General features: G+C 46.5%; 1 protein-coding gene across 5 annotated transcripts; it reads left to right on the plus strand.

Moving 5' to 3' along the window:
* Positions 1-256: 256 nt before the first annotated feature.
* Positions 257-6,125, plus strand: LOC117438378 (ribosomal oxygenase 2-like). 5 transcript variants are annotated; one of them, XR_004550726.1, is made up of 4 exons: positions 257-640; positions 725-929; positions 3,889-3,964; positions 5,140-5,218. XR_004550726.1 is itself a non-coding variant. In XM_034073923.1 (4 exons), exons 1-4 carry the CDS (start codon positions 3,482-3,484, stop codon positions 5,952-5,954), a joined length of 336 nt encoding a protein of 111 aa, XP_033929814.1. In that variant the 5' UTR covers positions 3,377-3,481; the 3' UTR covers positions 5,955-6,066. The 5 variants fall into 5 exon arrangements, 2 of the variants coding, with proteins under 2 accessions (XP_033929814.1, XP_033929813.1); XM_034073923.1 differs by lacking the exons at positions 257-640; positions 725-929 and adding exons at positions 3,377-3,576; positions 5,907-6,066 and having other exon boundaries at positions 5,140-5,256; XM_034073922.1 differs by lacking the exons at positions 257-640; positions 725-929 and adding exons at positions 3,378-3,576; positions 5,904-6,066 and having other exon boundaries at positions 5,140-5,256.
* Positions 6,126-18,013: the final 11,888 nt, after the last annotated feature.

An 18,013-nucleotide genomic window follows, 5' to 3' on the forward strand; every position in this document is an offset into this window, starting at 1 on the left:
CTGCTCTTCAGCTCTGTCCCTGCCTGTGAAGATTCTTAATCTGGACTTCAGATTGACTGCCCGGCTTGATCTTCTCTATGATTATAGAGCAGCTTGGCCATTGCTGGACCTGATGGTGATTTGTGGACTGGATTGCTGCTTGTTCACAAGCCTGATAGACTCCTGGCTGGACTTGGCTGCTGCTGGACCTTCTCTTCTTGGATACCTTGAGATTGGGCCTAGGCTGGCAGAGGTCTCTTCTCCTGCTGTGGGAGCCCAGAGGTGGCCTGGTCTGCTCTTGTTTCCTGAGGGCCATGGAGATCCCTGCAAGGTTTGTGGGCAGTGTGGAGGACACGGCTTTGAGGGTGAGCCTGTGCTGCGGCACCAGAGGGGCCTCCTGCCAGGGAGCCGGGAGTGCTGTGTGCTCTGCCTCACCAACTGCCTCATCCACAGAGAACAGCTGGGCTTCTCTGGGCCTTTTGCACGGATTCCTTTGCCTTGAGCAAAATATTTGGCTGCTGAGTTATGAACTAACTCTTTAGACCTGTTTGAGGCACTACAGTGAAGAGCTGCAGGTAAAGGCCTGCAGTCTGAGGAGCAAATTATGTTTGTTTTCCAAGTGCCATGAAGTGCTGCCCCAGAAGTACCACTGCAAGGCAAAGTATGTGGGGCTGGTGTGCCCTTTCTCTGCTATATGTGTGATTGGAGTTGGAAATGGCTTTTAATTGCAATGTTTCATATCGAGCTTGTGGGGAGAGTCTTGCTGAGGCTGACACAACTCCCAGTTTGACTGAGTTAACTGGCTAATTGGAGAGACATGGGAAGATGTACATCGAAAGAGAGTAAGAGGCTTCTGAAACAGGAGGTGGAGAAAGAGAACTCCGTTCAAAATCCATTACCAGGAGCTTCAGCCAGCCTCAAGCAGTCATCTGTAATGCAGCTAAACCAAGGTAAGTGTTGAGCCTTACTACTTTTACTGATAAGACTTTACTTTTTAAAGCAGTTTGCTGAACATGTTTAAGCGTTTCTATGTATATTTGCAAACATAACTTCTATTGATGTGTCTCAAATGCATTTGGAAGCTAGTTTGTGTGTTTGTGTGCTCTAGTGCTCCTCAGGGTTGCTACAAATACCAGGTGCTAAAAGCCCTTCAGAATAAGACTAAGCAGGAGCTGCAAGGATATTAAAAAAACATTCAGATACTAATCAAACTTCCTACATGTCTCAATAACTGAACAAGTACTATTGTGTGTGCACAGCTACGCAGTAGTGCACTTTCTGGGTTTGGCTAGGAAAAGATGTCTTAGCATGGTGTTTGCTCTCTCAAGTAAATTAAAGGCCTGCTAGAGCTGATTGAACCAGTGATGCAGGTGTTGGTCCATCTTATTCAGCCTGGTGAGGTTTCTGTTACTTTGCTTCAGGGCAGTGAGTGAATCATTTTGTCTGGGAGGCTGCAGCTGTGTCTAACCCTGTTTCTATGCTGGTTGGGGAAGGAATGCCTTATGGAAAGGAAGTATACCTGTGTGGTGGTAATGATTACATTGCTGAAGAGATGTTTAAGGCTATACAGCAGTGGTGCTAGATTTAATGCATTGAGACCCTTTGTTATATGTAAATGATGTAGTTAAAAAGTATGTCTTGTGATTATTTGTATATGTACAGTTGTATAAAGTTAGTCCTTGTTACAATAGCCTATTTTGTGCTTCTGCATTGGCTCTAGATAACTTGGACCTTCTATCGAATTGATTTTGGCCCAGGTTCACAGGGTTAGTCATAAAACTGATTTCTTCATAGGACTGGGGCTCCTGAGATATTTTTGAGTCTTTGTGCCCTCTAAGTGAGCATAACCTGCACACAGCATGGTATTCTCAGCTTCTAGAAACAAGTGCTAGAGGATTAGCCTATTAAGTTATGGGGAGAGAGAGGAAAACAGTACCAAGTACTAGCTCTTGTTACATTTGGTTCTAACTGTGCATGTCATTAGAAATTAGAAATAACAAAAAGCTTTTTTTTTTTTTTCCCCTGCCAAGATGGTCAGAAGCAGAGAGCAATTTTCTTGGATTTAGTACTTGTCAGACTTTTACCCAAATCAGTATTTGATCCTTTCTTAACACATGGAGGGGAGCTGAGCAGTTTTGTTGGCATTCAGCTTCTGAGCTGCTCTTTTCTTCATCAGGAGAAAACCTTTAAATCACTCACAGACTAATAGAAAATAAACAAACACAGGGTTTAATTTTTATACTTAACTGCTCCACATCTCACTTGAAAAGTTCATGATCATGTTTTAAGAGACTTGCTCATCTCTGGGGGTGGCCATTTTCCTCCCTGCATGGAGAAGTTCCCTTAGGGTGAAAAGAGGGGAAATTTTAATGGGTTACAGAATGATCTTTCTAAATTCTTGATTACTTTCAATTTTGGGTATGTAATATCTACTGGAGTTCTTAATCAATTGGTGTTTCTAGGTCTTTATTGAAGCTAGAGAGCTGAGTTAGTTTTTTTGTGCGATGTCATGCTAACTGTTGGGTGATGGCTTTTCATAGACATGTTTGAGTCAGCTGTCTGCATAGTGGCTGCCTAGTTTCTCCCATAGGGCAATGCAATGAAGTGTAGTATGTTCTAGAAAGCCTACATGTAGGATGTATGGATTTTGATGGCTGCTGCAGGAGAGGAGTATTTGTTGTTATTGTGGAAATTTGTTGCTGGGTTTTATACTTGCTTGAGTTTGGTGTGTTTTCATCTGGAAAAAGCAGGTTGTATGCTTGGAACAAGAATTTAGCAAAGCTGGAGAGACAGAAGTGCAAATGCTAAATGAAAAAAGCAGAACCTGATGGGTGGTACCTGTTAAATAATGTTCTGTACTGGTGCCAATCAGGGCAGTGTAATGATCAGGGCTTCTATGCATGAGCTTCCTAGGATGTAACATGCTCTATCTGTGCTCTCCTGGCAATATGCTCTACTTTGCTCTTAAAGTCTTCAATTTTTACATGAGTACTTTTTTGACTTTTTTTACCCCATTGAAGTGGATGATTAAATAAAAGCTGTTGTCACTTATCACCAGTCTTAACCTCTCAACACCCTTGTGGTAATAGCACTACTATAAGACTTAATCCTCTTGTTTCATGCCAGCTTCGTGTTGGAGGAGTTACTGTCCCAGAGTCTGTACTCAGTTTATACCAGAGCACAGAGCTCTAAGCTACTAGTAGTAGTCACAGAAACTGAAATCATGAACACTTCCCAGTGATGCTTAATCAAATCTGTGTTAAGGAAGCTGTGGTAGAAAAATGTTTGAGAGCAAAATTTAACAGTGATGGTTTCTGAGGTGTATGGGTAGGTTTAAGTTTTGGTTACTGTAAAATGAAATACATAAACCCATGTATCTATCAGCCTTTCTATAAGGAGTGTAATTAGATCCTTGCCTAGTTAATTGAAGTACTTGTGTGCCAAAGCTTTGTTGTGAAACTGGGAGAAGGTTCTTCCTGTGTGTCAGGCAGTGGCCTTTAACATGGAACTTGCCATTTTAGTATGGAAATTGGAGGCAGCAATCTTAAATTTGCTTTCAGATGACATTTATGAGCTAAACTCAATCATTTATTTGTGGTAAGCTGACACTGAGAGAACTTGTCTTTAGAGTAGAGTGGATACCTGGGAAACTTTTTTTCCATTAGAATACCTCTATTTATCGGATGGGTTTACATGGGGAACCTGGAAAATTGCTTCAGAAGTACAAATCACTGGAATTATGGTCATTTTGTGCATATCTTCTCACTTGAACATCATATCTATAAGATAATGATTATAATAGGGGACCTGATTATTTATAAATGTATAGCCACATTTTAAGGGATTTTAAGGTTTATTTCTTTCTTGAAGAAGCAAAGAACTTTTATTTTTGTGTAATTTTGCATGTAGCCTGACCTTGGAAGATCAAAAAAGAAGAGGCTGCATGTCAAGAGAAGAGAGAAGAGGTGGCGTGTGTAACGGCGAGGTGAGGAGCGGCGTCGGGCAGAAGAGGGGGCATGAGAAAGGCACCCTGGGCAAAGGGAATCCCTGTGGGCACAGGGCGAGGTCACGTAAGAGCATGATGGCACCTTTGGGGGGCCCTGAGGAGCGTTGTGTGCTGGGCGACCTCCCTGTAAGCAGGGCTCAGGTCTTTGCTACTCTTGGTTTTGGCCTTTGGCCGTCTTGCTCCTTTGGCTGCCCGGAGAGCGTGGCAACCCTGTAAGGAGGGTGAGAGCCAGCGTCTCCGCACCCGAGGGGGAAATAGAGGTCTCTTGGACCCCCAGGCCACCCTGTAAGCAGGGGAGGGCCATTTCCCTGTCCCTCTCCTCTGCCCCAGCAGCTCTCTGCCTGCTGGTGGCCTACCCAGCCTGACCCCCTGTTGTCAGGGCGTGTCACAGCATCTGGCCCTTGGCCTGTTGAAGCTCTCCGGCTTCCATGCAGCCCTGGGCATGGTCTGAGGCTCTCCTCTCTTGCTTGGTGAGTAGGGTGACTCCCCGGACAGTGGCTGCACAGAGACCGTCTCCCTTTTTGGGACGTTTTGGTTTGTGTTTGTCTTGTCCTTGTCTATCAATGTGAGGGAGTGAGTGAGCTTGTCCTTTAGGCACCTGTTAAAATTGCTGCAGCTTAGCTTAAGCCTCCCTGGAAGGAGAGCAGGTCTCTGTGCAGTATCAGGGGCGTCTTCCCTAAGTCCACGAGCGGAGGGATGGTCTGGACTCGCCCCTTCTTTCCAAAGACGGCGCCAAGCCACTTAGTCGTGGTGCAGGCAATGCGACCTGCCTGTAGTCAGGATCTGGGTCTCTGCCTGCATGGCTGCCTGTGATGCTGGTGGCCTGGCAGCGTGACCCCCTGTTGTCAGGGCGTGTCACAGTATTTTCCCCTTTGTGCCTGGAAGCCGGAGAGCTTCAATACGCCGTCACCATAATGAGAACAAACCAGACCTTGTCAAGCCCCAGTCCCTTCCCTCTGTACCACTGACCGGGAGCTAGTGAGAATGCATGTACAGTTTAGAGTGAGCTACTGCGTGGGGCTGCAGAGTGGTAATGGAAGGGGCTAAAGGCATGAAGCAGATTTGGGATTGGAGCACTGTGTTTCCAGCTTTGACATCAGTTTTCTGTTTTACTTCAGTGCAACTATTTTAGTAATTATTTTTTTTCTTATTAGTTCCTGTCCTTCACCTCTTGGGGAGTTTACTTACTGGATGCACTTCCTGGCCGTGTGTTTGACACAGCAAAAGAAGATGTGGCACTGCGGACGAGCATACTGAGGAAGCTGCTTCTGGTAAGTAGGTGGAAGTAGAGAGAATAACAGTGCATTCATCTGGAACTTCAGCACTGAGGCAAGCATGTATCTTGCTGATCTGCTTTGAAAGCTCAGGGCAAAGGCACTAACTTGTCCAGCAGCATAATCACTTCTTTTGAAGTCATTGACTTTTCAGAGGTTTGCTCCATCTGAAGCATTGTCTGCTTTTTTGCACTGCCTTTCTTTGGTATCACAGTGTCCTTGGATAGGTTGCTTCCTTATAAATGTAATGGTGTTTGCTTTGGAACAGTCAGACAAGCTTAGCTCCTGTTGGGCCAAGCTCTTGAATCTTTAAAAGTCAGCTAAGCTGTAAATTGTTCTGCGGTTTCCTTGCGATAGTCTGGTTGTGCTGCCGGTCAGCACACAGAAAGAACAGGTCCCTTTTTCAGCTACACTAGCAAGTCTTTTAGCACAGCAGGGAGCTGTGGAGCAGGAGAAAATGAACGTCGGGTTTGGTGTGTGAATAGCTCTTGGGGAATGGGTAGAAGAAAGGGTTGTGTTGGGAGTAAATGTTAGGCTCTGCAAAGCTGAGAAATGTCCAGGTTTTTGCTGCGATACTGAACCTCTTTCTCTTTAGGCTAATCTATTTAGCTTGAATTCATGTGGGTAACTCTGTGCATGTTTAGCAGGTGGATGTAGCTGACTCAAGGGGAAAGCTGAGCAACCTTGGATACTGAGCTCTAATTGGTGAGTCTAGAGGTTACTACTGTTTACAAAGCTAATGTTTATAACTTGTTTGTTCTTGTATTTGTAAAATTGCATTTGTGTATTTTGTAATACTGTATTTGTAAAAACACCGTGGGAAACTACAGCCTTGGCAGAGATCATTCTCTGCACGAAAACATGGGAAATTACAGAAGCATAACAAGACAATTGACCTTGCTTATGCCTGCCAAGAATCTTCTTGTCCAGCAACAAGGCTCAGGGTATTGGGATCGCTCACTGCGTGGCCTTGGCTCTGCAAGAATTGCACGAGTGCGGACTTGTAGAAATGCTTTTTGTTGTGTTAATAAAAAAATGGAGAGGGTGAGGGTGGATGAGAGGGACTATTGATTTTGTACTTGTATGGGTTGTTTCTGTACCCCTATGATGTTTTCCTCCCTGACTGTAACTTGTTAGAATAGTTGCCTTAACTGAAAAAGGAGAGGGTGAGGCTGGATGGGAGGGACTATTGATCTTGTATGGTGCCGCGGCCAGGTGGAGGGGAGAAAACACCGATACGATGTAGGTTCACAAAATGCTCCGTTTATTGATTACAAAGCTGCTCTTAATATACTGTCTTACACGTGATCACGCATTACTTGATTGGCTGCTTCACTTTGCCCACAAGGGATACACGCTCCCCTTTACCTCTCCTGATTGGTTTCACGCCTTCGCTTCAGCTTAGCGTTACATCATGCTTCTGCAATTACTGGCATCCTGTTATTGCATTCCTGTTTTGCTGATCTTGACACTTCTTCTTCTTTTAACCTGGGGTCATAAGTTCACTTTCTCACAGCTTGCTGTAGGCCTCTTCAAGTGCCCATGCTCGACCCCCAACATCTCCCCCTCTTTTTTCAAATAAGGCGTTTGTCATCTGCTGCATGCGTTGCATAATACATTGTAACAGACAAGGTCCAAAAAACAAAATTAACAACATAATCATTATTGGTCCGCTAAACATCATGATTAAACTCCTTAACCAACTACTTATTCCTAACGATTTTAACCAAGAGTCTATAGGATTTGTTTCTACAGTAAGTTCTTTCATATTTTCTTTAAGTTCAAACAAATTCTTGTGAATAGATTCAGAATGATCAGAAAGATTCATACAACACATGCCCAGAAGCATTCTAATGCAAAGGGGATGTGAAGCAGCTGCAGAAGTAAACTGTACAGTGTTAACAGTCAAGGAGTTACACTCCCCCCCCTTTTTTTTTTTTTTTTATCAGACAAAAAGCCATTTATTGCAAAGCTTTAACTCCTTATATACTATTGCTTACACACACCTACAGCAATTTGGCATATCATGATTGGATACTTGTCGTGAAGACCCTTAGTGACTAACATAGAATTGGTTAAACACAGGTGTGAGAACTTGACCTCGAATGCTTGCCAACAGTCCACAGTTCTCATAACTCAGTGAATTACAGCTTCTTCTTATCTTGCTTGCTTAGGCTTCCTCGGGCCTCCCATGGCCTTGCTGTATCCCTCAGAGTTATTCAGAGCTCATGTACCAAATATTCATTTTCCTGTGAGAACACTGTCTCCACATCTCCCCCTTTTTAGTTTTACGAAAAGTTTTTGACAATTTATTGTGTCTGCTCTATCACTGCTTGACTTGTGTAATATAACAACCCACTACTCTAGGTAGCATTATTTCAGTAAGATTAGTCTGATTTGAAGTCACTTGAACCTTTATAACATGTAGCATATCAGTGAATCCTACACACCATGTAACAGGTTGGAATAGTTGGGATTTAACAGATATGCTCAGTATACTTTTCCATTACCCATGGTCACACATAATAGGCACAGATATTACAAAGATTTTACAAAGATTTCTACCATTGCTGTTTCTTTATGTCGGTTGAGTTCTGCGGCTTGGTACTGTTTTGCTGGCAGCCAGTATGGTCCTGTTGATAGCTGTACACAGCTGGGCCTACCCTTTTTCTCCTGGATGGCTCTCTGATAACAGCGGAGGCCATCCCTCACATCAAGGTCTGGCATGACATGTGTCTCCACTGCTCTACGCCTGCTGGGTTGCAGCCAGCAGCGAAGCTAAAGGTTCTTCTTGGTGGCAATCACAGAGGCCAACCCAGTCTTGCCCTTGACTGTGGTAGCAGGCATTTGGTCAATCTCTGTCCTTGCACCTTGTTGTCAATGCAGAGTTTCACCTGCTTAACCCAGTAACAAGTCACTACTACAGCAAAGCACACACAGATTTACATTAGCAGAGTAACTATCACAGAGTGCATCAGCATGTTGAAGATGCTAATGGCAGCGAGGGACTAACCAAAGAAACTTCTTACCAGTGGAGTTCTTCCACCCTCTTAATTTGTTCCATTACTTGCTTTATAACAGTACCATCATCTTAGAATCTTTCTAGCTTTTGCCTTAGTATTTTCTAGCAGCTACTGCAAATTTGCTTTCTTTAACATCTCTTTTACAAGTGACAAATCCATACAATACAACGTATAGTTTCTTATTAGCAACTGGCTAGTAAATACAGGTGGTTTTATACACAAAATCACAACCTCTAATAATAGCTACTTTACAAGCATGCATACTCAAGCTGTTAATTTTCAGTTGCCGTCAAGTGATTTTTTTTGTTGTTGTTTTTTTTTTGTTGTTGTTGGTTTTTTTTTTCAAAGTTGCTCACCCTGCTTTGCACAGCTAAAACCACCGGCCTATCGGCAACTGCGCTTTTGCATTAACCTTTTCTTGCCCGAAAGGTTAAACTGCTACCTGTTAAAACTTTTACATGAACCTGACAACAAAAAATATACAGAACACTGTCTGCCCTCATCACACACACACACAGACACACACACACACACATATGGGATCCCGCAAGCACACTCCACACAACTACAATATTTGAAACACAAAATCCAGACAATCATTGTTCCCACTACACAGTCCCACATACAGGACGTGGCACAAGGACCCTGTAAAGACTATCAGGAAACCAGCTCCGAGAAGCATCATCACAGTGCAAGGTGGCAGGCTCAACCTTAGCGGGCGTCCCCACAGAGGCTCTGCCTCCCTCACATCGCATGAGGCTTGGGCTTTTTTACTGACCAAAATGCACACTCGTTCCTACACAGGTGGCCAGCCTATGTTGGAGGAAGTTGCCAGCAATATCTATAAAGGTTTCCAAGGGTAGATAGAAACGTGGACATACTTATATTTACCAACTTCTAGTACATGAGTGTCACAGAGAGACTGTATCAAAGGAGTAGTATACGGGGTCCCAACTCCACGGTCTTACACATTCTGCCCGATACCCCTGATAAGAGCATACAAGAGACCATCCCATCTTGGGTGGGAAGCACACACACCATGGGAAACCGTGCAATACATCCACATCCCCCACCCATCTCACTTCTCCCTTTACAGCTACCCATTTATCATGAGGATATGGGGGATATAAATCAGGCTTCTTTTCCGGATGAATAGGCTCCAGGTCAAAAGCACCATCCAGGTCAGCATCGGCATTATCAGGCATCAGAATCTCAGGAGCAGCAACAGCAAACTGATAAACGTGCACAGGCTCCATCTCGGGGTCAATAGGGCTCAGGTCGAAAGGATCGTCTTCATCCCCGTCCTCAGTCTTCGCTGCTGCAGCGGCAACCAGTGGAGGTTCGGGGGGGGGGGGGGGGGGGGCACGCTGATCTCCATGATCTCATTTTTTTTTTTACTTTAACATCTCTAAAACAGTTCTCCAAATGACTAACAAACTTTTCACAGCATCATTGCCTTTCGTGGCTGCATTCCACAGCTTAACTCCTGCCCCATTCCACAAGGATATCTCAAATCCGGTAGACTCATAAATCTCTGGGTAACGTGTCTTCAACCATTTCAACATTAACTTTAGGTCTGTCTCTTTAAGGGTTGCTCCCTTCACCTTAGGAAGGACTGAAAACATCCATAAATCAGGGGCTTCTTCCTTAGTAATTTTCTCCCAAGTCTCGAGATTAAAAGCTTCACCGACTCCCACAATTCTTCCCCTATCTTACGCCATTGATCTTTGGAGAATAACTGTCCAGTATTTTCTAACAACCCCCTTCGTCGGCACCAAAATAAAAAGTCCACAAGTTCCTGTCGGGGTATCGAGTACCCTGTTTTCTTCGCTACGCATAGCACTCCTTCTGTCGTAGCCTTTTCTATCGCTGATACAGCGAAACCCATCCCGAACCAGACCGCAGTCTGCCTGACTCACCGGTCAGCCGTGGCCACGTAATTTGACCTCTTTTCCTGCCTCTCTCGGGCAGCCTGCCTCTCTCAGGCAGCCGGGATCTCCACCTTCTCTCGTCCACGGTCTCTCTCTCTCCTGGTATCACGTCGGTGTCACCAAAATGCCGCGGCCAGGTGGAGGGGAGAAAACACCGATATGATGTAGGTTCACAAAATGCTCCGTTTATTGATTACAAGGCTGCTCTTAATATACTGTCTTACACACGATCACGCATTACTTGATTGGCTGCTTCACTTTGCCCACGAGGGATACACGCTCCCCTTTACCTCTCCTGATTGGTTTCACACCTTCGCTTCAGCTTAGCGTTACATCATGCTTCTGCAATTACTGGCATCCTGTTATTGCATTCCTGTTTTGCTGATCTTGACACTTCTTCTTCTTTTAACCTGGGGTCATAAGTTCACTTTCTCACAGCTTGCTGTAGGCCTGTTCAAGCGCCCATGCTCGACCCCCAACAGTATGGGTTGTTTCTGTACCACTATGATGTTTTTCTCCCAGGCTATAACTTGTTGTACTTGTTGTCTGAACTGAAAAAGGAGAGGGTGAGGGTGGATGGGACTGGCCATCGATGTTGTACTTGTATGGGTTGTTTCTGTACCCCTATGATGTTTTCCTCCCTGATTATAACTTGTTATAATTGTTGCCTTAAAAAGGGAGAGGGTGAGTGTGGATGGGATGGACTATTGATCTTGTATGGGTTGATTCTGTACCCCTATAATGTTTCCCTCCCTGACTATAACTTGTTATAATTGTTGCCTTAACTGAAAACGGAGTGGCCGGGGGTGGATGGGAGGGACTATTGATCTTGTATGGGTTGTTTTTGTACCTCTATAATGTTTTTCTCCCAGACTTTAACTTGTTGTACTTATTGTCTGAACTGAAAAGGGAGAGGGAGAGGGTGAGGGTGGATGGGACTGGCCATTGATGTTGTACTTGTATGGCTTTTTTCTGTACCCCTATGATGTTTTCCTGCCTGATTATAACTTGTTATAATTGTTGCCTTAAAGAGGGAGAGGGTGAGTGTGGATGGGATGGACTATTCATCTTGTATAGGTTGTTTCTGTACCCCTATGTTTTCCTCCCTGACTGTAACTTGTTATGATTGTTGTGTTAATTGAAAAAGAGGGTGAGGGTGGATGGGATGGACTATTAATCTTGTATGGATTGTTTCTGTACCACTATGATGTTTTTCTCCCTGAATATAACTTGTTGTAATTGTTGTGTTAATTGAAAAAGGAGAGGGTGAGGGTGGATGGGATGGACTATTGATCTTGTACTTGTATTGGTTGTTCCTGTACCCCTATGATTTTTTCCTCCCTGACTGTAACTTGTTGTAATTGTTGCCTTAACTGAAAAAGCAGAGGGTGAGGGTGGATGGGAGGGACTATTGATCTTGTACTTGTATTGGTTGTTTCTGCACCCCTTATGATTTTTTCCTCCCATGACTGTAACTTGTTGTAATTGTTGTGTTAATTGAAAAAGGAGAGGGTGAGGGTGGATGGGATGGACTATTGATCTTGTATGGGTTGTTTCTGTACCCCTATGATGTTTTCCTCCCTGACTGTAACTTGTTATATTTGTTGTGTTAATTGAAAAAGAGGGTGAGGGTGGATGGGATGGACTATTGATCTTGTATGGGTTGTTTCTGTACCCCTATGATGTTTTCCTCCCTGACTGTAACTTGTTATAATTGTTGTGTTAATTGAAAAAGGAGAGGGTGAGGGTGGATGGGATGGAATATTGATCTTGTACTTGTATTGGTTGTTTCTGTACCCCTATGATTTTTTCCTCCCTGACTGTAACTTGTTGTAATTGTTGTGTTAATTGAAAAAGGAGAGGGTGAGGGTGGATGGGATGGACTATTGATCTTGTATGGGTTGTTTCTGTACCCCTATGATGTTTTCCTCCCTGACTGTAACTTGTTATAATTGTTGCCTTATCTGAAAAAGGACAGGATGGGGGTGGATTGGATGGACTATTGATCTTGTATAGGTTGTTTCTGTACCCCTATGATGTTTTCCTCCCTGACTGTAACTTGTTGTAATTGTTGTGTTAATTGAAAAAGGAGAGGTTGAGGGTGGATGGGATGGACTATTGATCTTGTATGGGTTGTTTCTGTACCCCTATGATGTTTTCCTCCCTGACTGTAACTTGTTATAATTGTTGCCTTAACTGAAAAAAGACAGGGTGGGGGTGGATTGGATGGACTATTGATCTTGTATGGGTTGTTTCTGTACCCCTATGATGTTTTCCTCCCTGACTGTAACTTGTTGTAATTGTTGTGTTAATTGAAAAAGGAGAGGGTGAGGGTGGATGGGATGGACTATTGATCTTGTACTTGTATTGGTTGTTCCTGTACCCCTATGATTTTTTCCTCCCTGACTGTAACTTGTTGTAATTGTTGCCTTAACTGAAAAAGCAGAGGGTGGGGGTGGATGGGAGGGACTATTGATCTTGTACTTGTATGGGTTGTTTGTGTACCCCTATGATGTTTTCCTGCCTGATTATAACTTGTTATAATTGTTGCCTTAAAAAGGGAGAGGGTGAGTGTGGATGGGATGGACTATTGATCTTGTGCTTGTATTGGTTGTTTCTGTACCCCAATGATTTTTTCCTCCCTGACTGTAACTTGTTGTAATTGTTGCCTTAACTGAAAAAGCAGAGGGTGAGGGTGGATGGGAGGGACTATTGATCTTGTACTTGTATTGGTTGTTTCTGCACCCCTTATGATTTTTTCCTCCCATGACTGTAACTTGTTGTAATTGTTGTGTTAATTGAAAAAGGAGAGGGTGAGGGTGGATGGGATGGACTATTGATCTTGTATGGGTTGTTTCTGTACCCCTATGATGTTTTCCTCCCTGACTGTAACTTTTTATATTTGTTGTGTTAATTGAAAAAGAGGGTGAGGGTGGATGGGATGGACTATTGATCTTGTACTTGTATTGGTTGTTTCTGTACCCCTATGATTTTTTCCTCCCTGACTGTAACTTGTTGTAATTGTTGTGTTAATTGAAAAAGGAGAGGGTGAGGGTGGATGGCATGGACTATTGATCTTGTATGGGTTGTTTCTCTACCCCTATGATGTTTTCCTCCCTGACTGTAACTTGTTATAATTGTTGCCTTATCTGAAAAAGGACAGGGTGGGATTGGATTGGATGGACTATTGATCTTGTATGGGTTGTTTCTGTACCCCTATGATGTTTTCCTCCCTGACTGTAACTTGTTGTAATTGTTGTGTTAATTGAAAAAGGAGAGGGTGAGGGTGGATGGGACTGGCCATTGATGTTGTACTTGTATGGGTTGTTTCTGTACCCCTATGATGTTTTCCTCCCTGATTGTAACTTGTTATAATTGTTGCCCTAAAAAGGGAGAGGGTGAGTGTGGATGGGATGGACTATTGATCTTGTATGGGTTGTTTCTGTACCCCTATGATGTTTTCCTCCCTGACTGTAACTTGTTGTAATTGTTGTGTTAATTGAAAAAGGAGAGGGTGAGGGTGGATGGGACTGGCCATTGATGTTGTACTTGTATGGGTTGTTTCTGTACCCCTATGATGTTTTCCTCCCTGATTGTAACTTGTTATAATTGTTGCCTTAAAAAGGGAGAGGGTGAGTGTGGATGGGATGGACTATTGATCTTGTATAGGTTGTTTCTGTACCCCTATGATGTTTTCCTCCCTGACTGTAACTTGTTGTATTTGTTGTGTTAATTGAAAAAGGAGAGGGTGAGGGTGGATGGGACTGGCCATTGATGTTGTACTTGTATGGGTTGTTTCTGTACCCCTATGATGTTTTCCTCCCTGATTGTAACTTGTTATAATTGTTGCCTTAAAAAGGGAGAGGGTGAGTGTGGATGGGATGGACTATTGATCTTGTATAGGTTGTTTCTGTACCCCTATGATGTTTTCCTCCCTGAATATAACTTGTTATAATTGTTGCCTTAACTGAAAAAGCAGAGGGTGGGGGGGGATGGGAGGGACTATGTATCTTGTACTTGTATGGGTTGTTTCTGTACCCCTATGATGTTTTGGCAGGTAAGTCAATTTTCCAGGTAAGTCAATTTTCCAGGTAAGTCAATGCTAGATGATAGATGGGTACATGATCCATGGTAGATGATAGATGATGACAGTTGGGTACATGATAGATGGCAGATGATAGATGGCAGTTGAGAGATGGCAGATGAGACATGATAGATGACAGCAAGGCAAGGCAAATTAGGTGCTAGGTAGATCCGTTCCGGGTCGCCGCTAGGGCTAGGGTCGTCACTAGGGTTAGGGTACACTCTTCCTGACATCATTAGGTTTAGGGTGCACTCTTCCCGACATTAGGGTTAGGGTACCCACTTTCCGACATTAGGGTTAGGGTGCACTCTTCCCGACATTAGGGTTAGGGTGCACTCAATCTGACATTATGGCTGGGGTGCACTCCTCCCGACATTAGGGTTAGGGTACACACTTTCCGACATTAGGGTTAGGGTGCACTCTTCCCGACATTAGGGTTAGGGTCACTCAATCTGACATTATGGCTGGAGTGCACTCTTCCCGACATTAGGGTTAGGGTACCCACTCTCCGACATTAGGGTTAGGGTGCACTCTTCCCGACATTAGGTTTAGGGTACCCCCTTTCCGACATTAGGGTTAGGGTGCCCTCTTCCCGACATTAGGGTTAGGGTGCACTCAATCTGACATTATGGCTGGGGTGCACTCTTCCCGACATTAGGGTTAGGGTACCCACTTTCCGACATTAGGGTTAGGGTGCACTCTTCCCGACATTAGCGTTAGGGTACCCCCTTTCCGACATTAGGGTTAGGGTGCCCTCTTCCCGACATTAGGGTTAGGGTGCACTCAATCTGACATTATGGCTGGGGTGCACTCTTCCCGACATTAGGGTTAGGGTACCCACTTTTCGACATTAGGGTTAGGGTGCACTCTTCCCGACATTAGCGTTAGGGTACCCCCTTTCCGACATTAGGGTTAGGGTGCCCTCTTCCCGACATTAGGGTTAGGGTGCACTCAATCTGACATTATGGCTGGGGTGCACTCTTCCCGACATTAGGGTTAGGGTACCCACTTTTCGACATTAGGGTTAGGGTGCACTCTTCCCGACATTAGGGTTAGGGTACCCCCTTTCCGACATTAGGGTTAGGGTGCCCTCTTCCCGACCTTAGGGTTAGGGTGCCCTCAGTCTGACATTATGGCTGGGGTGCCCCCTGCCCGACATTAGGGTTAGGGTACCCACTTTCCGCCATTAGGGTTGTTGTCCCCCCTTTCCGACAGTAGGGTTAGGGCCCCCCCCGCCCCTATCTCCGACATTAGGGCTAGGGGTGCCCTCTTCCCGACCTTAGGGTTAGGGTGCCCTCAGTCTGACATTATGGCTGGGGTGCCCCCTGCCCGACATTAGGGTTAGGGTACCCACTTTCCGCCATTAGGGTTGTTGTCCCCCCTTTCCGACATTAGGGTTAGGGCCCCCCCCGCCCCTATCTCCGACATTAGGGCTAGGGGTGCCCTCTTCCCGACCTTAGGGTTAGGGTGCCCTCAGTCTGACATTATGGCTGGGGTGCCCCCTGCCCGACATTAGGGTTAGGGTACCCACTTTCCGCCATTAGGGTTAGGGTCCCCCCTTTCCGACATTAGGGTTAGGGCCCCCCCCGCCCCTATCTCCGACATTAGGGCTAGGGGTGCCCTCTTCCCGACCTTAGGGTTAGGGTGCCCTCAGTCTGACATTATGGCTGGGGTGCCCCCTGCCCGACATTAGGGTTAGGGTACCCACTTTCCGCCATTAGGGTTGTTGTCCCCCCTTTCCGACATTAGGGTTAGGGCCCCCCCCGCCCCTATCTCCGACATTAGGGCTAGGGGTGCCCTCTTCCCGACCTTAGGGTTAGGGTGCCCTCAGTCTGACATTATGGCTGGGGTGCCCCCTGCCCGACATTAGGGTTAGGGTACCCACTTTCCGCCATTAGGGTTAGGGTCCCCCCTTTCCGACATTAGGGTTAGGGCCCCCCCCGCCCCTATCTCCGACATTAGGGCTAGGGGTGCCCTCTTCCCGACCTTAGGGTTAGGGTGCCCTCAGTCTGACATTATGGCTGGGGTGCCCCCTGCCCGACATTAGGGTTAGGGTACCCACTTTCCGCCATTAGGGTTAGGGTCCCCCCTTTCCGACATTAGGGTTAGGGCCCCCCCCGCCCCTATCTCCGACATTAGGGCTAGGGGTGCCCTCTTCCCGACATTAGGGTTAGGGTGCCCTCAGTCTGACATTATGGCTGGGGTGCCCCCTGCCCGACATTAGGGTTAGGGTACCCACTTTCCGCCATTAGGGTTGTTGTCCCCCCTTTCCGACATTAGGGTTAGGGCCCCCCCCGCCCCTATCTCCGACATTAGGGCTAGGGGTGCCCTCTTCCCGACCTTAGGGTTAGGGTGCCCTCAGTCTGACATTATGGCTGGGGTGCCCCCTGCCCGACATTAGGGTTAGGGTACCCACTTTCCGCCATTAGGGTTAGGGTCCCCCCTTTCCGACATTAGGGTTAGGGCCCCCCCCGCCCCTATCTCCGACATTAGGGCTAGGGGTGCCCTCTTCCCGACCTTAGGGTTAGGGTGCCCTCAGTCTGACATTATGGCTGGGGTGCCCCCTGCCCGACATTAGGGTTAGGGTACCCACTTTCCGCCATTAGGGTTAGGGTCCCCCCTTTCCGACATTAGGGTTAGGGCCCCCCCCGCCCCTATCTCCGACATTAGGGCTAGGGGTGCCCTCTTCCCGACCTTAGGGTTAGGGTGCCCTCAGTCTGACATTATGGCTGGGGTGCCCCCTGCCCGACATTAGGGTTAGGGTACCCACTTTCCGCCATTAGGGTTGTTGTCCCCCCTTTCCGACATTAGGGTTAGGGCCCCCCCCGCCCCTATCTCCGACATTAGGGCTAGGGGTGCCCTCTTCCCGACCTTAGGGTTAGGGTGCCCTCAGTCTGACATTATGGCTGGGGTGCCCCCTGCCCGACATTAGGGTTAGGGTACCCACTTTCCGCCATTAGGGTTAGGGTCCCCCCTTTCCGACATTAGGGTTAGGGCCCCCCCCGCCCCTATCTCCGACATTAGGGCTAGGGGTGCCCTCTTCCCGACCTTAGGGTTAGGGTGCCCTCAGTCTGACATTATGGCTGGGGTGCCCCCTGCCCGACATTAGGGTTAGGGTACCCACTTTCCGCCATTAGGGTTAGGGTCCCCCCTTTCCGACATTAGGGTTAGGGCCCCCCCCGCCCCTATCTCCGACATTAGGGCTAGGGGTGCCCTCTTCCCGACATTAGGGTTAGGGTGCCCTCAGTCTGACATTATGGCTGGGGTGCCCCCTGCCCGACATTAGGGTTAGGGTACCCACTTTCCGCCATTAGGGTTGTTGTCCCCCCTTTCCGACATTAGGGTTAGGGCCCCCCCCGCCCCTATCTCCGACATTAGGGCTAGGGGTGCCCTCTTCCCGACCTTAGGGTTAGGGTGCCCTCAGTCTGACATTATGGCTGGGGTGCCCCCTGCCCGACATTAGGGTTAGGGTACCCACTTTCCGCCATTAGGGTTGTTGTCCCCCCTTTCCGACATTAGGGTTAGGGCCCCCCCCGCCCCTATCTCCGACATTAGGGCTAGGGGTGCCCTCTTCCCGACCTTAGGGTTAGGGTGCCCTCAGTCTGACATTATGGCTGGGGTGCCCCCTGCCCGACATTAGGGTTAGGGTACCCACTTTCCGCCATTAGGGTTAGGGTCCCCCCTTTCCGACATTAGGGTTAGGGCCCCCCCCGCCC

The sequence above is a fragment of the Melopsittacus undulatus genome, unplaced genomic scaffold, assembly GCF_012275295.1.
Source record: "Melopsittacus undulatus isolate bMelUnd1 unplaced genomic scaffold, bMelUnd1.mat.Z mat_scaffold_189_arrow_ctg1, whole genome shotgun sequence".
Classification (NCBI taxonomy): domain Eukaryota; kingdom Metazoa; phylum Chordata; class Aves; order Psittaciformes; family Psittaculidae; genus Melopsittacus; species Melopsittacus undulatus.